We start from the raw sequence: 20,003 nt of genomic DNA, 5'->3' as shown, positions 1-20,003 counted from the left end.
CGGCCGCTCAGAACTCAGTCATGTGATCCATCATGGGAACCACCACTCACAACTGGAGTCCAGCCAAGTTGACACATCTTCAACTATCACATATGGCATTGCCGAATATTTTTTCCCATTCCGTAGGTTTTCTTCTTACTCTTTTGGAGAAGTCTTTTGGTATCTTACCTTTTGGGGAGCTATTGTAAATGATATTGATTTCCTTATTTTCTTTTCAGACACCTCTTTACTGGTGTGGAGGAGTCCAGCTGATTTTTATATGTTGATCTTGTATCCTGCCACTATGCTAAATCTTTCAATAAGTTCCAGTAGTTTTCTTGCTGAGTCTCTTGGGTTGTCTATGTATATTATCATATCATCTGCAAATAGAGATGGTTTTACTTCCTTCCGTCTTTCTTTTGATGCTTCCTGTATTATTCAATATTCTGCCCATAGAATTTTTCAATATCACAATTTGAGGCTTGATTTTTTTCTTCAGTTTTTTCAGGTTGAGAAATGCCAAGAGTGTTCTTCCTTTTTGGGTTTTTTGAATCCAGGTCTTTGCATATTTCATTATAATACTTTGCTTTGTCTTCTCCAGCTGCCCTTTGAAATCTTTTGTTCAGCTCTTTTACTTCATCATTTCTTCCATTCACTTTAGCTATTCTCCATTCAGCAGGAGCTCTGGTAGCATAGTGGCTAAGACATTTGACTGCTAACCAGATGGCTGGCGGTTCAAACCCACCAACCACTCCTCAGAAGTAAGATGGGGCAATCTACTTCTGTAGTGATACTGCCTTGGAAACCCAAGGAGGGGTCGCTATGAGTCGGGTCCGACTTGACGGCACATAACAACAACAACAATTCTCCATTCAAGAGCAAGTTTCAGAGTTTCTCCTGACATTCATTTTGGTCTTCTCTTCCTTTCTTAACTCTGTAATGACCAACTTGCCATTTATTAAGCATCAAAACATTGTGCTAGATCCTAAAAGAACAAATAGGATCCCTATTCTACTCTCAGGTAGCTCATGATCAGCTTGGCAGTCAGAAATATTGAGAATTAACTACAATGTAATCCTATATGTCATTGATTCTTAGAGGTCATTATTTTATTTTATATATCTCTAAAAAAGTAAAAACACTGTCAACTAAATTGTAATATACTACTTTCTAATCTCACAGAATTTTCAATTTATTGAATAAACTCTTTTAGGGTCATTTATCAAAAATCAGGCTTGTGCATACATCAAAAGGAAAATTCTAATACAATAAATAGGTTGAAGAGTTCTTAAAACACTTTCACATTCAGATCTAACTCTTCTGCATCACTTTCCAGTATGACATTTGTGTATCCAATAACATCCACTAGGCCATCCACAGTGTTGATTATGCAGCATTTCTTAAAAGAGTGCTTCACTATTGCCTACACTACAGGATCATCTTCCAAGCAACTGTCATCCAAGCACATGACACTCATCCTAGAAGTGTTGATGCTGGTGCTTTCTTGATCTTCTTGAAAGTGCCAAGGGAAAATACTCACGTAGAAGCAAGGACTTATATTCCTTCATTAAAGGTCTTTAAAGGTCTTGTGGTAGTTAAGGTTGTTGTCAACGTGATTGGGTCTGGCTGAGTGGCTGCGCAGCTGGATGTAGTTATTCCTCACCATGAGACTGGTAATCATTTCCATGGTGGAATCTACTATGAGCAGCTGAGTAGCTGCCTTAGGCATGTGGTCTGCTTCCTTAATATAAGGAGAAGCTTTGGGAATGGTCCACAGCTTTTTGGCACGCTTGAACCCTGCATGTAGCTAAGTCATTGTTCAACACCTTGCCATGCCCTGCTGATCTTGGGACTTTTAATGGACTTGAATTAGTGACCTGCCATGTTGTTTGGTGACATCAGGACTGTGCCTTTGCACTTGTCAACCTTGGATTTGTCAGCCTCAGCAACCAGCTGCTGCCTGAGTGAAGAAAACCTTTAGCTTCAGTGGGCTGGGAGCAAGATGCAGAGCTGAAGCCCAAGGTTGAGGGGTTTCACCCAGCCCCTAGAGCCTGGCATTTTGAACTCAGACTTCTAGCCTCCAAAATTGTAAGAGAATAAATTCCTGTTTGTTCAAGCCATCCCATTTGTGGTATATTCCTGTCAGAGAGGCACTAGGTAACTAAAACAGGTCTCTTGCATAAAACATTGAGGTATGTAGTTGTTTAGATAGGCTGGTAGGAATAACAACCAAATTTTCACATAAAAATGTGGGAAAAATGTGAATTTTAGAATCAAGGGAATATGGCATATTAAGGTCTATGCTTTGGGAATAAACAGTACTATTCAAGGGTATGCTGGAGCCAGTTTATACCTGCTTGCTAGAGCTGACGTTTACTTTTTCAGGAATTTTGTGAGCCAGTTATTAAACATGTTATTGTTGTTGTTATGTGCCACCGAGTCGTACCTGACTCATAGCAACCCCTCCTTGGGTTTCCGAGGTGGTATCGCTACAGAAGTAGAATGCCCAACCTTCCTTCCAAGGAGTGGCTGGTGGGTTTGAACCTCCAGCCTTCTGGTTAGCAGTGCCTTAGGCACTATGCTACCAGAGCTCCTTTTTAAACATAGCTATTATTAAAAATTAAATTATATAAACACAGTTAAATTATATCAAAAACAAAGATAAAAAAAATCATATTTTCCTAATCATTTCACTACATTTTACTATTATCTATGCTCTTGACATTATCTACATCTATTGTATCTATAAGGGGGAAATACCATGTAATAGTTTTGGCCCATTGCACATCTCTTCCAACCTCACTTGGTGACTTCACTTGAGCAGCTTAACACTGCAGAAGTTGACAATGACCTATAATTCAGAATTTTTGGGGAGTGGGGAGAGGCCAGCCCCCACACCATACCTGTTACCTGTTGACTATAAGATACATAGGATATAACAAATTTTGCTGAGGATATTTGGGGGAAGGAGGTGCTGGGAAGACTTCTTAGCAGATGTGGCACTTGAACTGGCCAGGAAACATGAGAAAGTTTTCACCAAATAGAGAAGATGGGAGTGCATTTCTGGCAGGGCAAAGAGTATGCCTAAAACTAAAAAGCCACATGTCTGAGGCAAAGAAAACAGCTACAGGGGTTTGGCAAGGGGCAAGGAGTCCTTGGGTGGGCAAAACTTAAGCACTCAGCTACTAACCAAAGTGTTGACTGTTTAAATCCACCCAGAGGTGCCTCAGAAGAAAGGCCTGGTGATCCACTTCTAAAAACTTAGCCAAAGAAAATCCTGTGGAGCACAGTTCTACTTTGACATACATGAGTCATGATCAACTACTCAACAGCAGTTTCTTGGCAAGTCACAGGTTGAGGGCTTTGAAGCTCTGTTCAAGACTCTGATTTCATCCTGCCATCAGGTGGAGTCATAGAAGATGATTGGGCAAAGAAAGCATACAATTAGACTGACTCCTCATAAGTTCCCTGGGTCACAATGAAAAGGATGGGTTAGATAAGGGGTCAGCAAACCACATCTTGCAGGACAAATCTTGTCCACCATCTGTTTTTGTTAATTAAGTTTTATTGGAACACAACCATCACCATACAAGTATTATTTATGAGTGCTTTAAGGAGCTCTGGTGATATAATGCCTAAGGCATTTGACTGCTAACCAGAAGATTGGCATTTCAAACACACCAGCCACTCCACAGAAGGAAGGAAGGCAATCTACTTCTGTGAATATTTACCACCCTGGAAACCTGGAAGTCACTATGAGTTATAATCGACTCAATGGCAGTGGGTTTGGTTTTTTTTTTGGTTTTGCACTGCAAGAACAGACTGGTGTAGCTGCAATAGAGACTATTTGGCCTGCAAAGGCTAACATATTTACTGTTGAGCTCTTTGTAGGAAAAGTTTGTTGAACTCTGAATTAGAATATTTTGCATTATTATTGGTCAGGTTATTCATTTATTTATTTTCCCATTCCTAGCCTGAAATATTATGTCTCTGTAGCAATAAATGCAGTATTTAAAAAAAAAAAAAATCCATTTTTATGTGCTTTGTGTTCCTAAGCCAATTCAAAAGGGTTCGCTAGCTATTATCCCAAAAAAGTACCTTGCCATTCAGTAAAATTCTCCCTTTGTTAGTAGGAGAGCATTAAAATTGATTGCTTTATACTCTATCTTAAAAAAAAAAAAAAGAAAAAAATTCTCTTGCTATTGAAGGTTTATATTTGTGCCATCACTCCTCCTTCCTCCCCACCTTAAAGTATTTGAAAGTACTTTTGCTCTAACCCAGTTTTATGTCTGCCTCATTCTTTCAGTGCAGTGGATAATTACCTGTAGTAAAAAATAATGTTCATTTGTTCAAAAGGAAAAACTTTCTATAAAACAATGAAAAGGCCCTAAAGGTGGAGAAGGCAGGCTATAACAGGATCTCATTTGTATCACTCTAAAAGATATAATTTCATTATCCAAGATTAACGTAGGTGTATTACAATAAGAGATGAAAGTAATTGCTATTTTCTTGCTATCTCATTCTGCATTAATCACAATTGCAATGCACTTTTCATTCATAGGGTTTGCAATAAAATCCTATTTTTTTTCTGGTTTTCATTTCCAAAGTGACAGGGCCTTTATCCAAAAGAATATTTCTAAAGAACCATAAGCCAAGGTCAATTGCATTGTGACACAACTTCCTTTGGATAAAGTGGGGGCAGGTGGGTTTTCAGTGTTAGCATTAGGATTACTGAGTTTTCATTTACATCTGCTAATTGTTTCCAAAGCTCATTTCTTTGGGTAAGATATTGAGTGTAATTCATTTTCTTAAATATGCTTCATTCTAAGTCAGGAGCACAGTAGGGTGAGGCTTTTATTCAAGCTAAATTATTATAGAATGTTTTTTGAAGTGGCATGAATAAGAAGAAATAAAATAGTTCACAGATTAATGAAATGAATATATATGTTCAGCTTTCCCTCCCAATAACTCTTTTTAGTAACATGTAATGCTGGTTAATGAGATATATTACCAAATAATTATAGAATTAATAATCATTATATCATCTTAAAATAAGAATTTATAGTTTACAAAGCATATCTACATATAGTTTCTCATCAAATCTTCATGATTCTGTGATGTCTTATTATTACATTATTTCCTAGATGAAATTCAAGGTAACCCAATAGTGACTTACCCAAAGTCAGTCAGCTCCAACACAGAAAATCTGGGCTTCAAACTCAGTTTTTCTGACTAACTCCATGCTTGTTGCACCACAACATTATTGTTAAATTAGATAATATAAGCAGTGATTTCATTGAATTTTTCATTAGAGGAAAATGCTTACATGTGCTTGAGAAATACTTTCCAAGATGACCCTTGTACTTATTTTTACCTTACAGTTGACAATAAAGACAAACTTGAAGAAACCTCTGGACTGAAAATTCTTCAAACTGGAATTGGGGCAGTAAGTAATACAAAGAGATTATGTCATCTAAAATATGATCGTCAGCACTTGACTTGTGTTTGTGTGAAAGTCTAGTGATCAAGTCTAGTGCCCAGCTGGACAATCTAGACATATAGGTTAATTCAATTGATGTTATACTGACATATGGGAAGATCAATTGATTGGTGAAAAGCAGTCCTCACATTGGTCAAAAGTTCTGATCAACTGCACCTGGCTAATTTGACATAGTTTAAGATTACCTTTGAAATCATAATTTGGTGTCTACCCCCCAAAAAAGATGTCATTGACAATAAAAACAGAAAAGGCTTCAGAAGAATATACTGCTTTCTTGAGATTTTGCATAATTTCTAAGGATGACCAAGCCAAGGCAATATAAAAGAATGAATGCCTCCATAATATAATATAAAAATCTATCAGACACTAGTCATGTCCAAACATTGTTATGTTGGTATGAAAAAGAGATACTTGACCAAACACTCCATTAGCAATTAAAGCTGATGATACTCTTCTCCTCAGAACCTTGGCTAACTGATGACTGCTTTTTCCATCTCGTGATAATTTAATGAATTGTACACAGAACAACAGACGTGATTCCTCTTATGAGTGGTATGTTGCCACTCGTAAGTCAGCGTGGACCGAAACCAATCTGTGCTATCGCATTTGAAATTTTAGATTTCACAGCACTCACTGCTAAAGATAATTAACTATTAAGGAGCAGCTTATTTATGAGTGTTCCCTGCTACACAGTGGAGATGTCCTTTGTGGAGCCACTTAAAGATTAGGCCGCTTTCTTTGGGGAAATCTCCTATTCACCAGGCATGAATCTTGGGCTCTTGAAATAAGAACTTGTTTAATTGGTTGCTCTTCCCAAACAAAGGCTCTTGTGCTTACAAAGTAGTACACGCTTAAGAACAGCTGTATAGAGAAAGTGCACTGTACCTTGAAAATATGCATTTTTCAGTTAAATGATGGGCATAGTGTGGGAGAGGAATAAAACAAATGACTGATAGAAACTTTTCAAAAAATGCTTGAAGGACCCTGACAGAGATTATTGTTCCTGGTGTTTTCTCAATGCCTTTCCAGCTCAGGCTAGATGAATGAAGCATTTGACAGGTGACAGCATCCTGGTCTTTTCCCCCTGTATCATGTGGTATCTTTAGCAGTCAATGAAGGGTGAGGAAGAAGCCAGGAGTCCGTGGGGCTCCAAAGAACTGTCTATATCCCATAGAAGAAACTGACCAATGATAGAAGGGGCCAGAATGGCTCAGAGGATTCAAGTGAACAATGAAGATTGATTCCACTGCCTTGTTCTTGGGTGTAGCAGAAGTTGTGAAATCCCTCTTGCCCTTCCTCTTCCTTCTTAGCCTCATCAATGTTTTAGTACAGAATCATCCCTACAAGAATAATGGTGTACTACTGTGTAAACCAGTGATAGGGGAACAAATCCAGATTGATTCAGGTTAGGGCCATTCATATATCCCTTTCATAGTTCTGTCTCTGTGAATTCTGTCCCTAACTATACAATGTTTAGGCCACATCAGAAGTTGGATGTGGTGAAATGAGAAGTGTCTCCAGTGAAAATGAAGTATGTTCTGCTTTACATAAGGGAAGGGGAGGAAGGACAGGTGGTGGCTGAATGTGTGGGATCCCAGATTGGCTTGGGTTATTTTGAGATATGCCTAGTATGGCACCTAGCATTCAAATGCTCTGTTTGTAATTGACCAGAAAAACACAAACTCACTGGCATTCAGTCTGACTCATAGCGACCCCCACTGGGTTTCAGAGGCTGTAAATCTTTACAGAAGTAGATCACCCCATCTTCCTTCCATGGAGTAGCTGGTGGGTTTGAACCTGACATTCTGGTTGGCAGCCATTCTGGTTGGCAGCCAAATGCCTTATCCACTATGCCACCAGACCTCCTTGTTTGTAATTGAAGAATACCAAAAAAACAAACTCACTGCTGTCAAATTGATTCTAACTCATGACAGCAGCATGCATTATAGAGTAGAACTGCTCCATAGGGCTTTCTTGGCTGTAATCTTTGTGGAAGCAAATTATCAGGCCTTCTTCTACAACACCACTGGGTGGGTTTGAACTGCCAACCTTTATGTTAGTGTCAAGTGCAAACCATTTGTGCCACCCAGGGACTATAAATTGAAACATAACTCCTCCCATTTCGAAGCACTATTTCAGAAAAGAGAGAGACCAGATGGTGATGGGATCAATCCAGCTGACTGGCAAGTTCTAGTCAAGGATGGTTTTCACATGTACCTCACTGAACTTTGTTTGTTAAGACAATCAAATACAATTATCAAGAAAATGAGAGCCTGTGGTGGAACCCCTGAGACTGTGGCCCCTAGCTACCCTTCAGGTCTAGCATTGAACCCACTCCTGTGGCTTCCAGACAAACAAAAGACAGGCATATGAGCTGAACATTTCCATTAGGTAGATACAGTGCTTGGAGAAACCAATCACGGGAGAATAGAAAGGTTGTGTATGCACAAGGAGACAGCTTGGGGGGCAGGAGTGCATAGGAGGGAAGGACACAGGGAACAGGTAACTATCAGGAGGAAGTGGGAGGGGAGCTGTTGCATTGTGGGAAACTGCAGTCAATGTCATGAGACATTGTATGTGAGCTGCTATATGGAAAGTGAATTTGCTCTGTAGACTTTCACCCAAATCACAATAAAAATTAAAAAAAAAAAAAAAGAAAATGAGAGCCTGAAGGACAATGCCTCCAGGGTGGCCTGTTTGGGAAAAACTGTTCATTTTTCCCACATTGGAAGAACTGTGAGGTTTGGGAAATTGTGACTTTATTCTTCTAGCTTCTCTGAGCTGTTGTGGCCAAACTGTGCTCTCAGTTAACAGCTCATGACTCAGACCCTGCGACCCTTTTCCCTGCTCTCATCACTGGCAACCTCTAATCTCAAAGGCACTTTCCCCATTCATCAAAGACTTTGTTTTTATCTAATCCTACTCAGTACTTGGTATGTTCCTTCCATCTAAATTCTTTTCTTCAATTCTACAAAGGTATCATCCGTTATCTCTTTGGATATTATCTCTGCCCCAATTCCTGATTCTTGGCATCAGGCTCAGTTCCTTCTATTATAAAATAAGGTACCCATCTCATTGAGTTATTGTGATGATTTAATGAGATAATGGACACAAAATGCCTGGGCATAGTAAGCACTCAATAAATATAACTTGTATTACTATTGTTGCTATTCTTCTATGGTATCCTTATTACACAGATGTTGGACCTTCTTATTCCACCTTCTGTGTCATAAAAATATTCTTTCGAATTTTACCTAAGTATCTCTCAAGGCTCATATCCTAATTCCTCAAATTATCTTCTAAATTATATAATCTGTGTCTAATCGGCTATAAAATACAAATGTTGTATACTTTTATCTGAATTAGTATATTTTCCACTTATAGAAAAAAGTTGTTTAGTGCTCTCTCAAATCCACCTATCTCACATCTACCTTTTGTATGTCCTGTCTTATACTTTTATTATGGTTTATATACCTTTGTTTATTGTTTTAACCATTTTTAAACTCTGCTTGGTAGGGTGGAGGGTCGACAAAAGAGGGGGAGGCCTTCAATGAGATGGATTGACACGGTGGCTGTGATGATGGACTCAAGTATAGCAGGGATTGTGGGGCTGGCGCGGGATCGGGCAGTGTTTTGTTCTGCTGTGCATGGGGTGGCTATGATTCGGAAACGACTCAATGGCACTTAACAACAACAATAAACTCTGCTGTTTCATTCAGATTATTTTACTATTTCCTACTCTTGGGTTTTTAAAACTCCTATTTGTTACATGTGCGGACTCTTGCTCATAGTGCTTATTTTCTTGTGTGGTTAATGATTTGTGTATTGTGAACTTCTCTTCAGCAGGATTGATTACACTACAGACATGAATTTCTATGCCTTGTGTCTAGCATTGGGAGAATTTCTGTATAAGAAGTTTTACATTTACTCCTTCTAGGCCCTAGAGAGTCAGGGGTCCTGGATCCATTTTTATGTTAATTACTCACCTTGAAGTTTCTGCCTCATCCAGAGAGTAAATATTCAGACCCAAATCTGCCTTGTGGCACAGATCTGAGTGTCAGTCTTTCTCTGGTGATTTTTTGTTTTCGTTTTCACCGAAAGTCATAGAGAAAACAGCAAGCCTTCTCTCTGTTTCCCTGATGGTTTATTGCCTGGTTTCCATTCTCAGATGGGCAGCTCTTCTAGGTTCTAGGTTTTATTTGGAGTCTTGTTTCCTGTTTTCCCACTTTCTTCAACTTTTGCTCCATATATGCTGTTGTCGTGTAGATAGAACAGAAAGCCCCAGCCTCCAGGTCCCATGCTTTTGAACTTATGTAAACGTACAAAATTTCAAAGAGCAGCTTCAGCATCAACTCTCAAATACTACCTGGTTTTGATATTTCATTTCATTTTCATTATCTGGAAATTCCCCTTCTTTTTTTTTTTTTTTTTTAATTTGTTCTTGGCTTTGTGTTATTTTAAGTTGTTCTATGTTATAAAGTATTTCTATGTGTGTTTATTAAGAGGATCCCCCTCCTTCTACATTCATTCATTCAAAAAATATTTACTGAGTGCATACTATGAACCAGACACTGGTTTAAGAACTTGAACCAGAGCCGTGAACAAAATAGACAGAAAGTCCCTGCTATCCTAGAGCTTACATTCCACTGAAAGCTAGAGGTCCATTGAGAAATATGGTTCGATGTTCCCTCTCCAGGGAAAACTGTGCTATCAATTTAAATTCTGTATTTATGTGGACAAACCATCTTTGATCTCCTCAATTCCAATACCCTTAACATCAAAACTACTTTTGGATACATTTTAGAACTTACCATCACAGAAAACTTTTGTTCCTCTAAATTTATGCTATACCTAAACCAAACAAACAAACAAAAAAAGATGTTATACCTACAACCTCCTAATTCCCTTGTTCTCACTAGACCTTTTCTTTGATTTTCTGAGACCCTTGTCTCTTGGAGTCTTCTTTTCTGTTTTCTTCCCTTGATTACACTCCCTTATCTAATCAGTCTGCACCATCCTCCTGTTTAAAACTAAACCATCTATCAGTACTCTCACCCTCTTTCTCTCAGATCTACTCCCAAATCACTACCTCTTTTCACTCATTCAACAAATACTGAGCACCAAATATGTATTAGGAACTATCATGCTTTATTGCAAGTATTTTTTTTTATCTACCTTCCCTAACAGACTGAGTTTTTAAGAGCAGGAATTATGTCTTATTGACTTTTGTTTCACCTCCTTGCTATGCTGATTGATCTCACTTGAAGTTCATTATCACAAATCTCAAAGGAATACTCAACACTGCCAGAGAAATTTTCCCAATGATGTTCACTCTCCCACACTCTAAAACATTTTATAGTTCTCCTCTTTCCTCATTCAGGAAACCACCCTTATTTACACATACCTAGGCAGCCACTCCTGTGGTCTCAGCTCATGATCTTGACTCCTATTTCATTGAGCAGGAGATTCCTACATCTTCCCTCCATTCAGTCTACTAACTGAATTGCGTATGTATGCACATTTTTGCCTTCTCTTCTCTTACAGTGGATATAGTCACGTCTTACCATGTTTGGATCTCACTCCTAATTGGCTCCTCTTTGCTATTATTTCTCTCTCTTGTACCATCAGTTCTCTTTTCTAGTTTATTACTGTCAGCATAAATATATACTCTTAGCATTTCCCATCTTATTAAAATAAAAATTTTAAATCTCCCTTGACACCAATATGCCACCAGATATTCCTCCTCACCCCTTCCACCATTTCTCTATTCCTTGTCATAGCAAATCTTATCAAAGAATTTGTGTTCTCTGGATCCAGTTTCTTACCACCTGTTCTCTCCTTATACCTTCCAATCAGGCTTTTGTCTTCACTATTCAACTGAAATATCTGTTTTCAGAGTCATTGGTGATCTCTTTATTGCCAAAAGCAATGGTCATTGTAAATTTGTATTACTTGTCTTCACTGCAGCATTTGGCACAGCTGACCGCTCCTTCCTGCTTTAACACTACCTGTGCTAAGGGCTCCTCTTTAGGCTCTTTTCTACAAACTCCTCCTACTCCTAGATTTTTATACTTGGAAGTCAATAGAAGTATCTCAAACTTAACTTAGGCCAAGCAAGATTCTTGATTTCTCTACAAGAGCCTGTTTCTGCATCCCCAAGTTTTTGTCATCTCATAAATTGAAATTATATCATTAGTTGATGAAGCAAAACACAAACAAGCAAAACGTTTAAGCACTTTGCCCTTATCCTCCACATCCAAGATCTGTTTTCTCACCCTTCAAAATGACTGTTGGGCTTATTTGCTTCTTTTCATTTTCATCACTATAACTTAGACTTCTACAATAGCCTCCTAACTGGCCTTCTCTATCCACTTTTATTCCCCAACAACCTCTCCTCAATGAAGGCCATATTAATAGTTTTAAAATGTAGACAAGAAAATATCATTGTCCTACTGAAATAATCTCCAAAATCTTTGCCTTGCCCTTAGCAGAATATCCAAAATTGACATCATGTTCTACAAGGCCTATAAATCCCACCTATGCCACGCCACTTCTCTTATTTACCTTCAACCACTTTCAACCTAATTCACTGCCTTCCAGCCACACAGGCTATCTCAACATTCCTTGAACACTTTCAACATTGTAGTCTTAGCCTATTCTTTTACCTCTGCTTAGCATGCTCTATGGCTGGCTCCATCTTGTCATTCATATCTCTGCTCAAATACAATCTCCTCAGAGAGACCATCCACAGTTATTATCTGGCCTAATTTTCTCCTGCTCTCCTTTAGTCCTTTTCTATCCTATCACCTGGTTTGATTTCCTTCATAGTACTTATCATTACTTGTATCCTGTTCATCTAGTTCTTTACCTCCTTATTATCGGTACCCTGCCCACAAATGTAAGGAGCTCTGGTAGCACAGTGGTTAAGTGCTGTTCTGCTAACAAGAAGGTCGCTTGTTTGGACCCACTAGCCACTCTATAAGAGAAAGATGTAACAGCCTGCTTCCATAAAGATTTATTACCTTGGATACCCTATGAGGCAGTTCTACTCTGTCCTGTAGGGTGACTATGAATCAAAATCGACTCAACAGCAGTGGGTTTGGCTCATAGATGTAAGCTACTTGAAGGCAGGAACTTTTCAATAATGCCTGGCACATGATCAGTACTCCTTAAGTAGTTGTTGAAGGAATGAATGAATGTCACTTTTATAGATGGCATGTTTTCTTTTCAAAGCCCTTTTGCATCTATTTTTACATGCTATGATCACAAAGATCAATGAAATTCACATGGCTGAAGGTGAGTTTCTGAAGAATTACATTTCTTGGCTTAAGTCCCAGTGTCTTTTTTTGTTTTTACCCATTCATAAAATGATGCACTAGAAATAATATTTATGATTCCTGGTACAGTGCCTTCATATAGTCATACTCAGCACAAGCCCCTTTCCTTATTGATGCAGTGTATTCTGCCCAGCACAACATTGTATCCTCAAAATTCCATGTGGCATTTCATCTTTGATATAGAGGCACCTACATATTCTCTGAAGTTAGAGAGATTTGGGTTTTAACAGCTCTGTAAACTTGGGCCAACTTTCTGAACTCTCTAGGAAAAAATGTTAGCACTGGGACTGTAGTACAGCTGGCAAACATGTTCTTAGGAGTGCAGATAGTGTTTGTAAAACAGTGCCTTGCATATAGTAGATACTCAATAAATGGTAATCTTATTATCTACTCAACTACATGAGAAAGCAAAGCTAACCTGCGAAAATGCCTCTTGACCCTTAGCATGCATCCTTGTATGAGAGCTCATGCCCTATTCTGATTCCTTGAAGATAAGGACCTTCTTTTTCTGAGGACATATTTGGACTTCTTGTTTAGCATTGCCATCATATATGTATGTGTGTGTGTTTGTGTATGTATATATATATATATATATATATGAATATGTGATATATATGAATATAAAAATATATATATATATGAATTATGTGACAATGACAGGTTCTACCTCATTTAATAAGTAATACTTAGAGCCTGGTTCCTAACAAGCACTATTATTATTAATTTTATCATTATTATCATTATTAATATCTTTTTAAGAGAAAATTTAAAAATTTTGATAAATATGCTCTGTTTAGTAACTGGAATTACACAATTCATAAAAGTTGAATTGCTGCTAATATTATTTATGAATTCCACTATTTAAATCTTCAGGATTTGCCCCTGTACCCACTCAGGATGCCCATAGTCTGGCACATGGGCAAAGAGTCTCTACCTAGACCTGTGGTTGGGTGCCTTACTGGGGGTATCTATGGGGGACAGTGGCTACAGCAAAAGGCAGAAGGCAGGAGTAAAGCAAAACCACCACCATTGCACCAGCTTCTCAATTTTCCTCACATGTTGGATGTATTTCCTCTCTAGTCCCTAAGCAAGCAGAAGCCTGACTTCACTGCAGAGGCTCAACTATTCCTGGAGGCAGAAAATGATCAAACCCTAAACCATTTATTTCATCCACTGATTAAAATCTTGCCACAAAAAAGAACTTACCCACCCTGAGCCTTCTTCTGTCTTTCTCCCACATCCTGAACAGCCTGCAGATGTTTCCTTAGTCCACCGAGTATTGGAGACCAGCTCCCTGATCTCCTGTCCTTTTCTACATGGCAATTTTCTGTTTCAAAAGTCAGCATTTCTCACAACTCTGAAGTTGACTTATGGCATTCTCACATGGCTCTCAAACTCAAGATGTTTGTGCATTCCATTTAATTTTTGCCTTAACATGCTCCAATCTGACAGTTATTCTTGACCAGGGGTGGAAAGTTTATATATTTAGAGCATATTTGGGGTAGAGAAATTAGGAGAAAAGGAGCCAAGGTGGAAAATTTTATAAAAGCTAATGATATCTTTTTTTTTTCTTTTCAAAATTTAATTACCTTATTCAGTATCTAGCCTGATTTTGAGAATTCTGATTTCTTTAAAATGTATTCGATATGAATAACTCTGCTAATTCCTGATTGTGGAATACTAAGCAGAGTTTGATTACTAGAACTCTAACAGCATTTACAGAATCTCACTCTGGTGCTGTGATTCACACATGTGATGACAGGTAGCAGAATTAAAACCTTTTACGCCAAATGGAAATACCTCAAAACAAAATTTAAAGGAAATGAACAGATTACAGTACATGCACACATTCCTAATAGACTAGTGGTGTTTTGACATCTTTCTAATATCTGATATTTTGAAAAGTTTTTGCATTTTATTCAAATTAATAAAGCCAGGTTTTCTACAAAGGAAAATTAAAATCACCACCACAAAAAAGCTCAAAATTTTGGAAGAAAAATAATTTAGATGCTTGTCACCAGGAGAACAGATTCATGAAAATGGCTTCCATAAGCATATCTGATATAAGGAATGGCTTTCTAATTTCTTAATAGTAGTGATTTAAACACAGACCTGTAAGATTAACCTGACCACCATTTTAGTAGAAGAGAGTGGCAGTGCTTTGAGTTGCAGAATAGCTCTAGTGGGTTCCAAAATTTCAATGAGGAATCATTAGCAAGTAACATACTTCAACTAAATAGAATCAAACTGAGAGCCATTGTTCAACAACAGAATATGCTACCTTGGATAGTAATGAGCTCCCTGTCACTGGGGAGATTCAAGCAAAAGACTATCTGTTCATTTTCTGAAAAGGGAATCTTTCTGCCTATCTAGTGGGGGGTTGTCAGATGTGGTTTTCAAAGACTTCTCCAAAGACCTCTAGGAATTTTGAGAAAGTGTTGCTAGAGTGAGGATAAGGTGTGAACCCTAGTACCATATCCCATCACACATGCTCGTTTAACTAGATCCATGCTATTTTCACCTTTGTTACTTGTTAGACTTTTGGGAAAGATATTGTTTGAAGAAAAGGATTCTGTGTTTAAGAATATATTGATCCCAAAAGTCCTTTAAAAGTCTATAAATCGATGATTATGATTCTAGTCCCACAAATTAATGTGAATTTACTTGCATGATGTGTGTGTTGCCTGGGACAGGGGTGTTGGGGTAGCTAACAGTAGTTCAGTGGAAAAAAAGGAGCAAAAAAGAGATGCAAAATAGATATGTGAGAAAACAGCTCCATGTTCTTTCAAAAAATCCCACCCAGTTCTTTGCTATCTGTTGAAAGGGATACGGCTACTTGAAATAGTGGTTATAAATCTTCCAATCCTGTTGGTGAAGGGATTGCTACAAAGACATTCCACCACTTGCCTGTCAATTTGTCATATTTTGGTGGCTTGTATATTGTTGAGATGCTGGAAGCTATGCCACCAGTATTTCATATGCCAGCAGGGTCATCCACTGGGAATAGGTTTTAGCAGAGCTTCCAGACTAAGACAGACTAGGTAGAAGGACATGGCTGGATCTACTTCAGGAGAAAAAAAAAAAATTAGCCACTGAGAACTTTATAAATAGTAGAGAAACTGTCAATACAGAACCAGAAGATGAGCCCTCAAGTTGGAAGGCACTGAAAACACAACTGGAAGGGCCAGTGAGAAAGGGGAAGATCCTCAATGAGATGCAGTGACTGACATAGTGGCTGCAGTGATGGACTCAAGCAGAGCAACAAATGTGAGAATGGTGCATGCCTGGGCAGTGATTTCATTTTGTTGTACGTAGAGTTGCTATAATTCAGAGCGTATTTGTTAGCACCTAACAACAACAAAAAAGGACATTGGTTATAAATGTGGTCTTAGGTCAAATATATGGGCATGAAATTGTAGACAGTGATTGCCAAATATGGCCTTGCAACTAAATCAGCTTGTGAAGATGCACATTTCTAAGACCTACTCCTAAAGATTCAATTTAAGAAAGTCAGGGTTTGACCTAGGAGTCTACAGATGATTTTATGTAGGAAGACTTTTGCTCACACTTTGATAAAGTCATTAGAATAAATTTTCCAAAAAATAAAAAGAGTAGGGGAATGAATTACCTATGATTGTCAGATTAATAGGAAGTTTTCATACTTGCCAAGGTGTTGTTTTGTATGTATCAGAAATGGAACAGGGACCAGCCTTCTTCATAATTATTAAATACTTTTAGGTTGATTAATGAGGGTTTTGACTAGGAAAAGAAAATGTTGACATGATATGCCAGCAAAAGACTGGGAAGTCTGATGTTTTAGTTTTCTAGTGTTGCCATTATAAAATACCACAAAATGGATGGCTTTAAAGAACAGAAATTTATCATCTCAGTTCTGGAGGTTAGAAGTTTGAATTCAGAGCATCAGCAAGACCATATTCTCTCTGTCCACTCTAAAGGAAGATTCTTCCCTATCTCCTCCAACTTCTGGCAACCCTGGGCATTTCTTGGCATTACTTGGCTTTTCATATGTCCATCTTCCCCTTGTGTGACTCAATACTCTGTGTTTCAAAAGGGATTAAGACTCAGTGGTATAACCTCATGTTAACTGGTAACATCTTTATGGAACCTACAAAGTCATATTCATAGGTACAGGAGGTAGAATTTCAGCATATGTTTTTGGGGGGACACATTTCAGTCCACAACACCTGGTAAACCAGACATGACCAGCAGAGGATTCTCTGACAAAATAAGATGTAAGGTGAAGTAAAGCCCCATTATACTCAAGCATAGAATAAAATTTCAGAGTGAAGCAGTACGAAGAAATTAGTAGAAGTTCTATTAACATCATAGAGTCTAATCTAAAGTCTCATCTTTAAGAGTAGTATTTGAAGTACCTTGTGGACAATCTGATCTGTTAAATAAAAACCAAATGGGTTAATTTTTTTTTTACTCCACTAGAGGCTGTGTAAATAGGTTTAACTCTTTTAGAAAGCAATATGGGAGTAGATATCCATGGCTAATTATTTTTTTCTAATCTTATCCTTTGACTTAATAATCCTACTCCTATAAATTTTTCTTGAGAAGACCATTTTCACCATATAAAGAAAAATGGATTTTTGCAAAAAATTGAAATAATCCTAAATATAAAAGCATAGGAAGATAACTATACTGTAACAGTACAAATAAATGAAATTCTATGATTTTATTAAAAATTATTATGAGGTCTCTAAACTTGAAGGCAGCTACATAAAATATGTGTGCATAAAAGCTTGGGTTAGAAGACAGTATGTAAATATGAGAACATAAGTGAGTTTTCTCCTTTTCCAAATTTTTCCTTAAAATTATTTTTTTAACTTTTTATTTGGAAGTAATTATAGAAATCAAAGGAAGTTGACAAAATAATACAAAGCTGTTCCATCTACCTTTCACTCAGCTTCCCCCTTTGGTTACATCTTATGTAATTATTAAAACCAAGAGATCAACATTAGTGCTATATATATTTATTGTTGTTGTCGTTGTTGTTGTTAGGTGCCATTGAGTTGTTTCCGACTCATAGCAACCCCATGCACAGCAGAATGAAACACTGCCCGATCCCGCGCCAGCTCTCTCTCTCTCTCTCTCTCTCTATATATATATATATATATACCCCAAAAAGGAGCTCTGGTAGCATAGTGCCTAAGGCAGTTGACTGCTAACCAGAAGGCTGGCAGTTCAAACCCACCAGCCACTCCTCAGAAGGAAGATGGGGCAATCTTACTTCCGTAGTGATACTGCCTCGGAAACCCAAGGAGGGGTCGCTATGAGTTGGGTCCGACTTGATGGCACATAACAACAACAATATACCAAAAAAACAAACTCACTGCTGTCAAGTCGATTCCAACTCATAACAACATCTCCTTGGGTTTCCAAGGTGGTAGCTCTATGGAAGTAGATTGCCCAGTCTTCCTTCCAAGGAGTGGCTGGTGAGTTTGAACCACTAGACTTCTGGTTAACAGTCAAATGCTTTTGTCACTATGCCACCAGAGCTCCCATATATAGTACTATGTTATTTATTTTTATTTCTACCTTTTACAATTTAAATAAAAAATAAAACATGTTACCAAAATCAAGGAGTTCATATGCACATTTACAGATACGTGAAGACTTAAGAGAAAACACCACTGTATGTGAATGCATAAGTCCCTGTAGTTCAGTGTGACTGAGCTAAACCACCATACCATCACCTTTTGACAAAATATGTAACTACAAGGAGCCTTAGAAAACATGTGAATAATTTAACTTATCAAATATTTATAAATAAGATTCTATACCTGGCATACATGTTGAGCAGATGAGCAGAAACAGGACACAATAAGTAATTTAAAAATAAAAATCACCTATCCCTGGCTTTTAGACCAGGCACATACTTAAAATTCAAGAGAAAGAGCAATGGCTGTGCATGGAGGATGAAGGACAGGAAAAGCACAAGAGTTCTGACATGAGGTCATGGGGATGTAGTAAGTTATTCAATGTTTCAGGTATGAGTTGTCACACATGGAGATGATGCTTAGAGAAGCTGATCCAAGAAGGAAACACTCTGGCCTCATCTGTATTGGGTATTGTCAGAACACAGAGAAGGCAATGGATTCAAGAATAGTTGAAGGAAAAGATTTTAACATTTGATAAATATAATGAACTTTAAAAAAAAAAAACATGGAAATTTCAGACTTAACCAGGTATCTTGGGTCATGAGGCATTAAGTTGAGTGTGGGAGCCACTGAGTTTGAGATGATGGTAATTTGTTTGATTGCAAGTGTCTGGTGATACTGTAGGGGAATTTTTGGAGTCTTTAGACAGACATATAATTAGACTCCTACATCTCACCTCCATGGCTTATTTCTTGCCCAGGCTTAGTCTATAAAGAAGTAACTTACCGCCACCAGAGGATGGAAGCCTGAGTGCCAGAAAGTCAGGGACCACTTTGAGAGCCCAGTAAAAGCTATGGGACCCTCTCTAGAAACACACACATGTGAATTACACACACACACACACACACATTTCTATGTTGTCGTTGTTAGGTGCCATTGAGTAGGTTCTGACTCATTGTGACCCTATGCACAACAGAACAAAATGATACCAGGTACTGTGCCATCTTCACAATCATTGCTATGTTCAAGCCTATTATGTCAATCCATCTTGCTGAGGGTCTCCCTCATTGTCTAGCTCTCTACCTTTCCAAGCATGATGTCCTTCTCCAGGACTAGTACTTCTTGATAACATGTCCAAAGTACATGAGACAAAGTCTCATGATCCTCAGGTCTAAGAAGCATTCTGACCACACTACTTCAAAGACAAATTTGTTCATTCTTATGGCAGTCCATGATATATTAAATATTCTTCACCAAGACAAAAATTCAAAAGCATCAATTCTTTGGTCTTCCTTATTCATTGTCCAGCTTTTACATGTGTGTGAGGTGATTCAAAATAGCATGGCTTGAGTCAGGAGCACCTTAGTCCTCAAGTAAGATTTTTGCTTTCTAAAAGTTTAAAGAGATCTTTTGCAATAAGAAATTATCCAATGTAATATGCCATTCAATTTCTTGACTGTGTGTCCATGGAAGTTGTTTGTGGATCCCAGTAAAATCAAATCCTTGACAACTTCGATATTTTTACCATTTACCATAATGTGGCTTATTGGTCCAGTTGTG

The 20,003-nt window shown here is 37.9% G+C and overlaps 1 protein-coding gene across 1 annotated transcript in view; it reads left to right on the top strand.

Moving 5' to 3' along the window:
• Nucleotides 1-20,003, top strand: part of PTPRN2 (protein tyrosine phosphatase receptor type N2) — a 1,483,255-nt gene that overhangs the window by 887,620 nt on the left and 575,632 nt on the right. The window contains exon 15 of the mRNA XM_007952571.1: nucleotides 5,361-5,425. Coding sequence (XP_007950762.1) covers nucleotides 5,361-5,425 — 65 coding nt within the window. The remainder of the gene's footprint in view (nucleotides 1-5,360; nucleotides 5,426-20,003) is intronic.

The sequence above is a fragment of the Orycteropus afer genome, unplaced genomic scaffold (assembly GCF_000298275.1).
Source record: "Orycteropus afer afer isolate SDZICR_OR568_19922 unplaced genomic scaffold, OryAfe1.0 scaffold00347, whole genome shotgun sequence".
Classification (NCBI taxonomy): Eukaryota; Metazoa; Chordata; class Mammalia; order Tubulidentata; family Orycteropodidae; genus Orycteropus; species Orycteropus afer.
The sequence above is the reverse complement of the archived record's forward strand: the minus strand, read 5'-3'. Positions and strand labels throughout refer to the sequence as shown.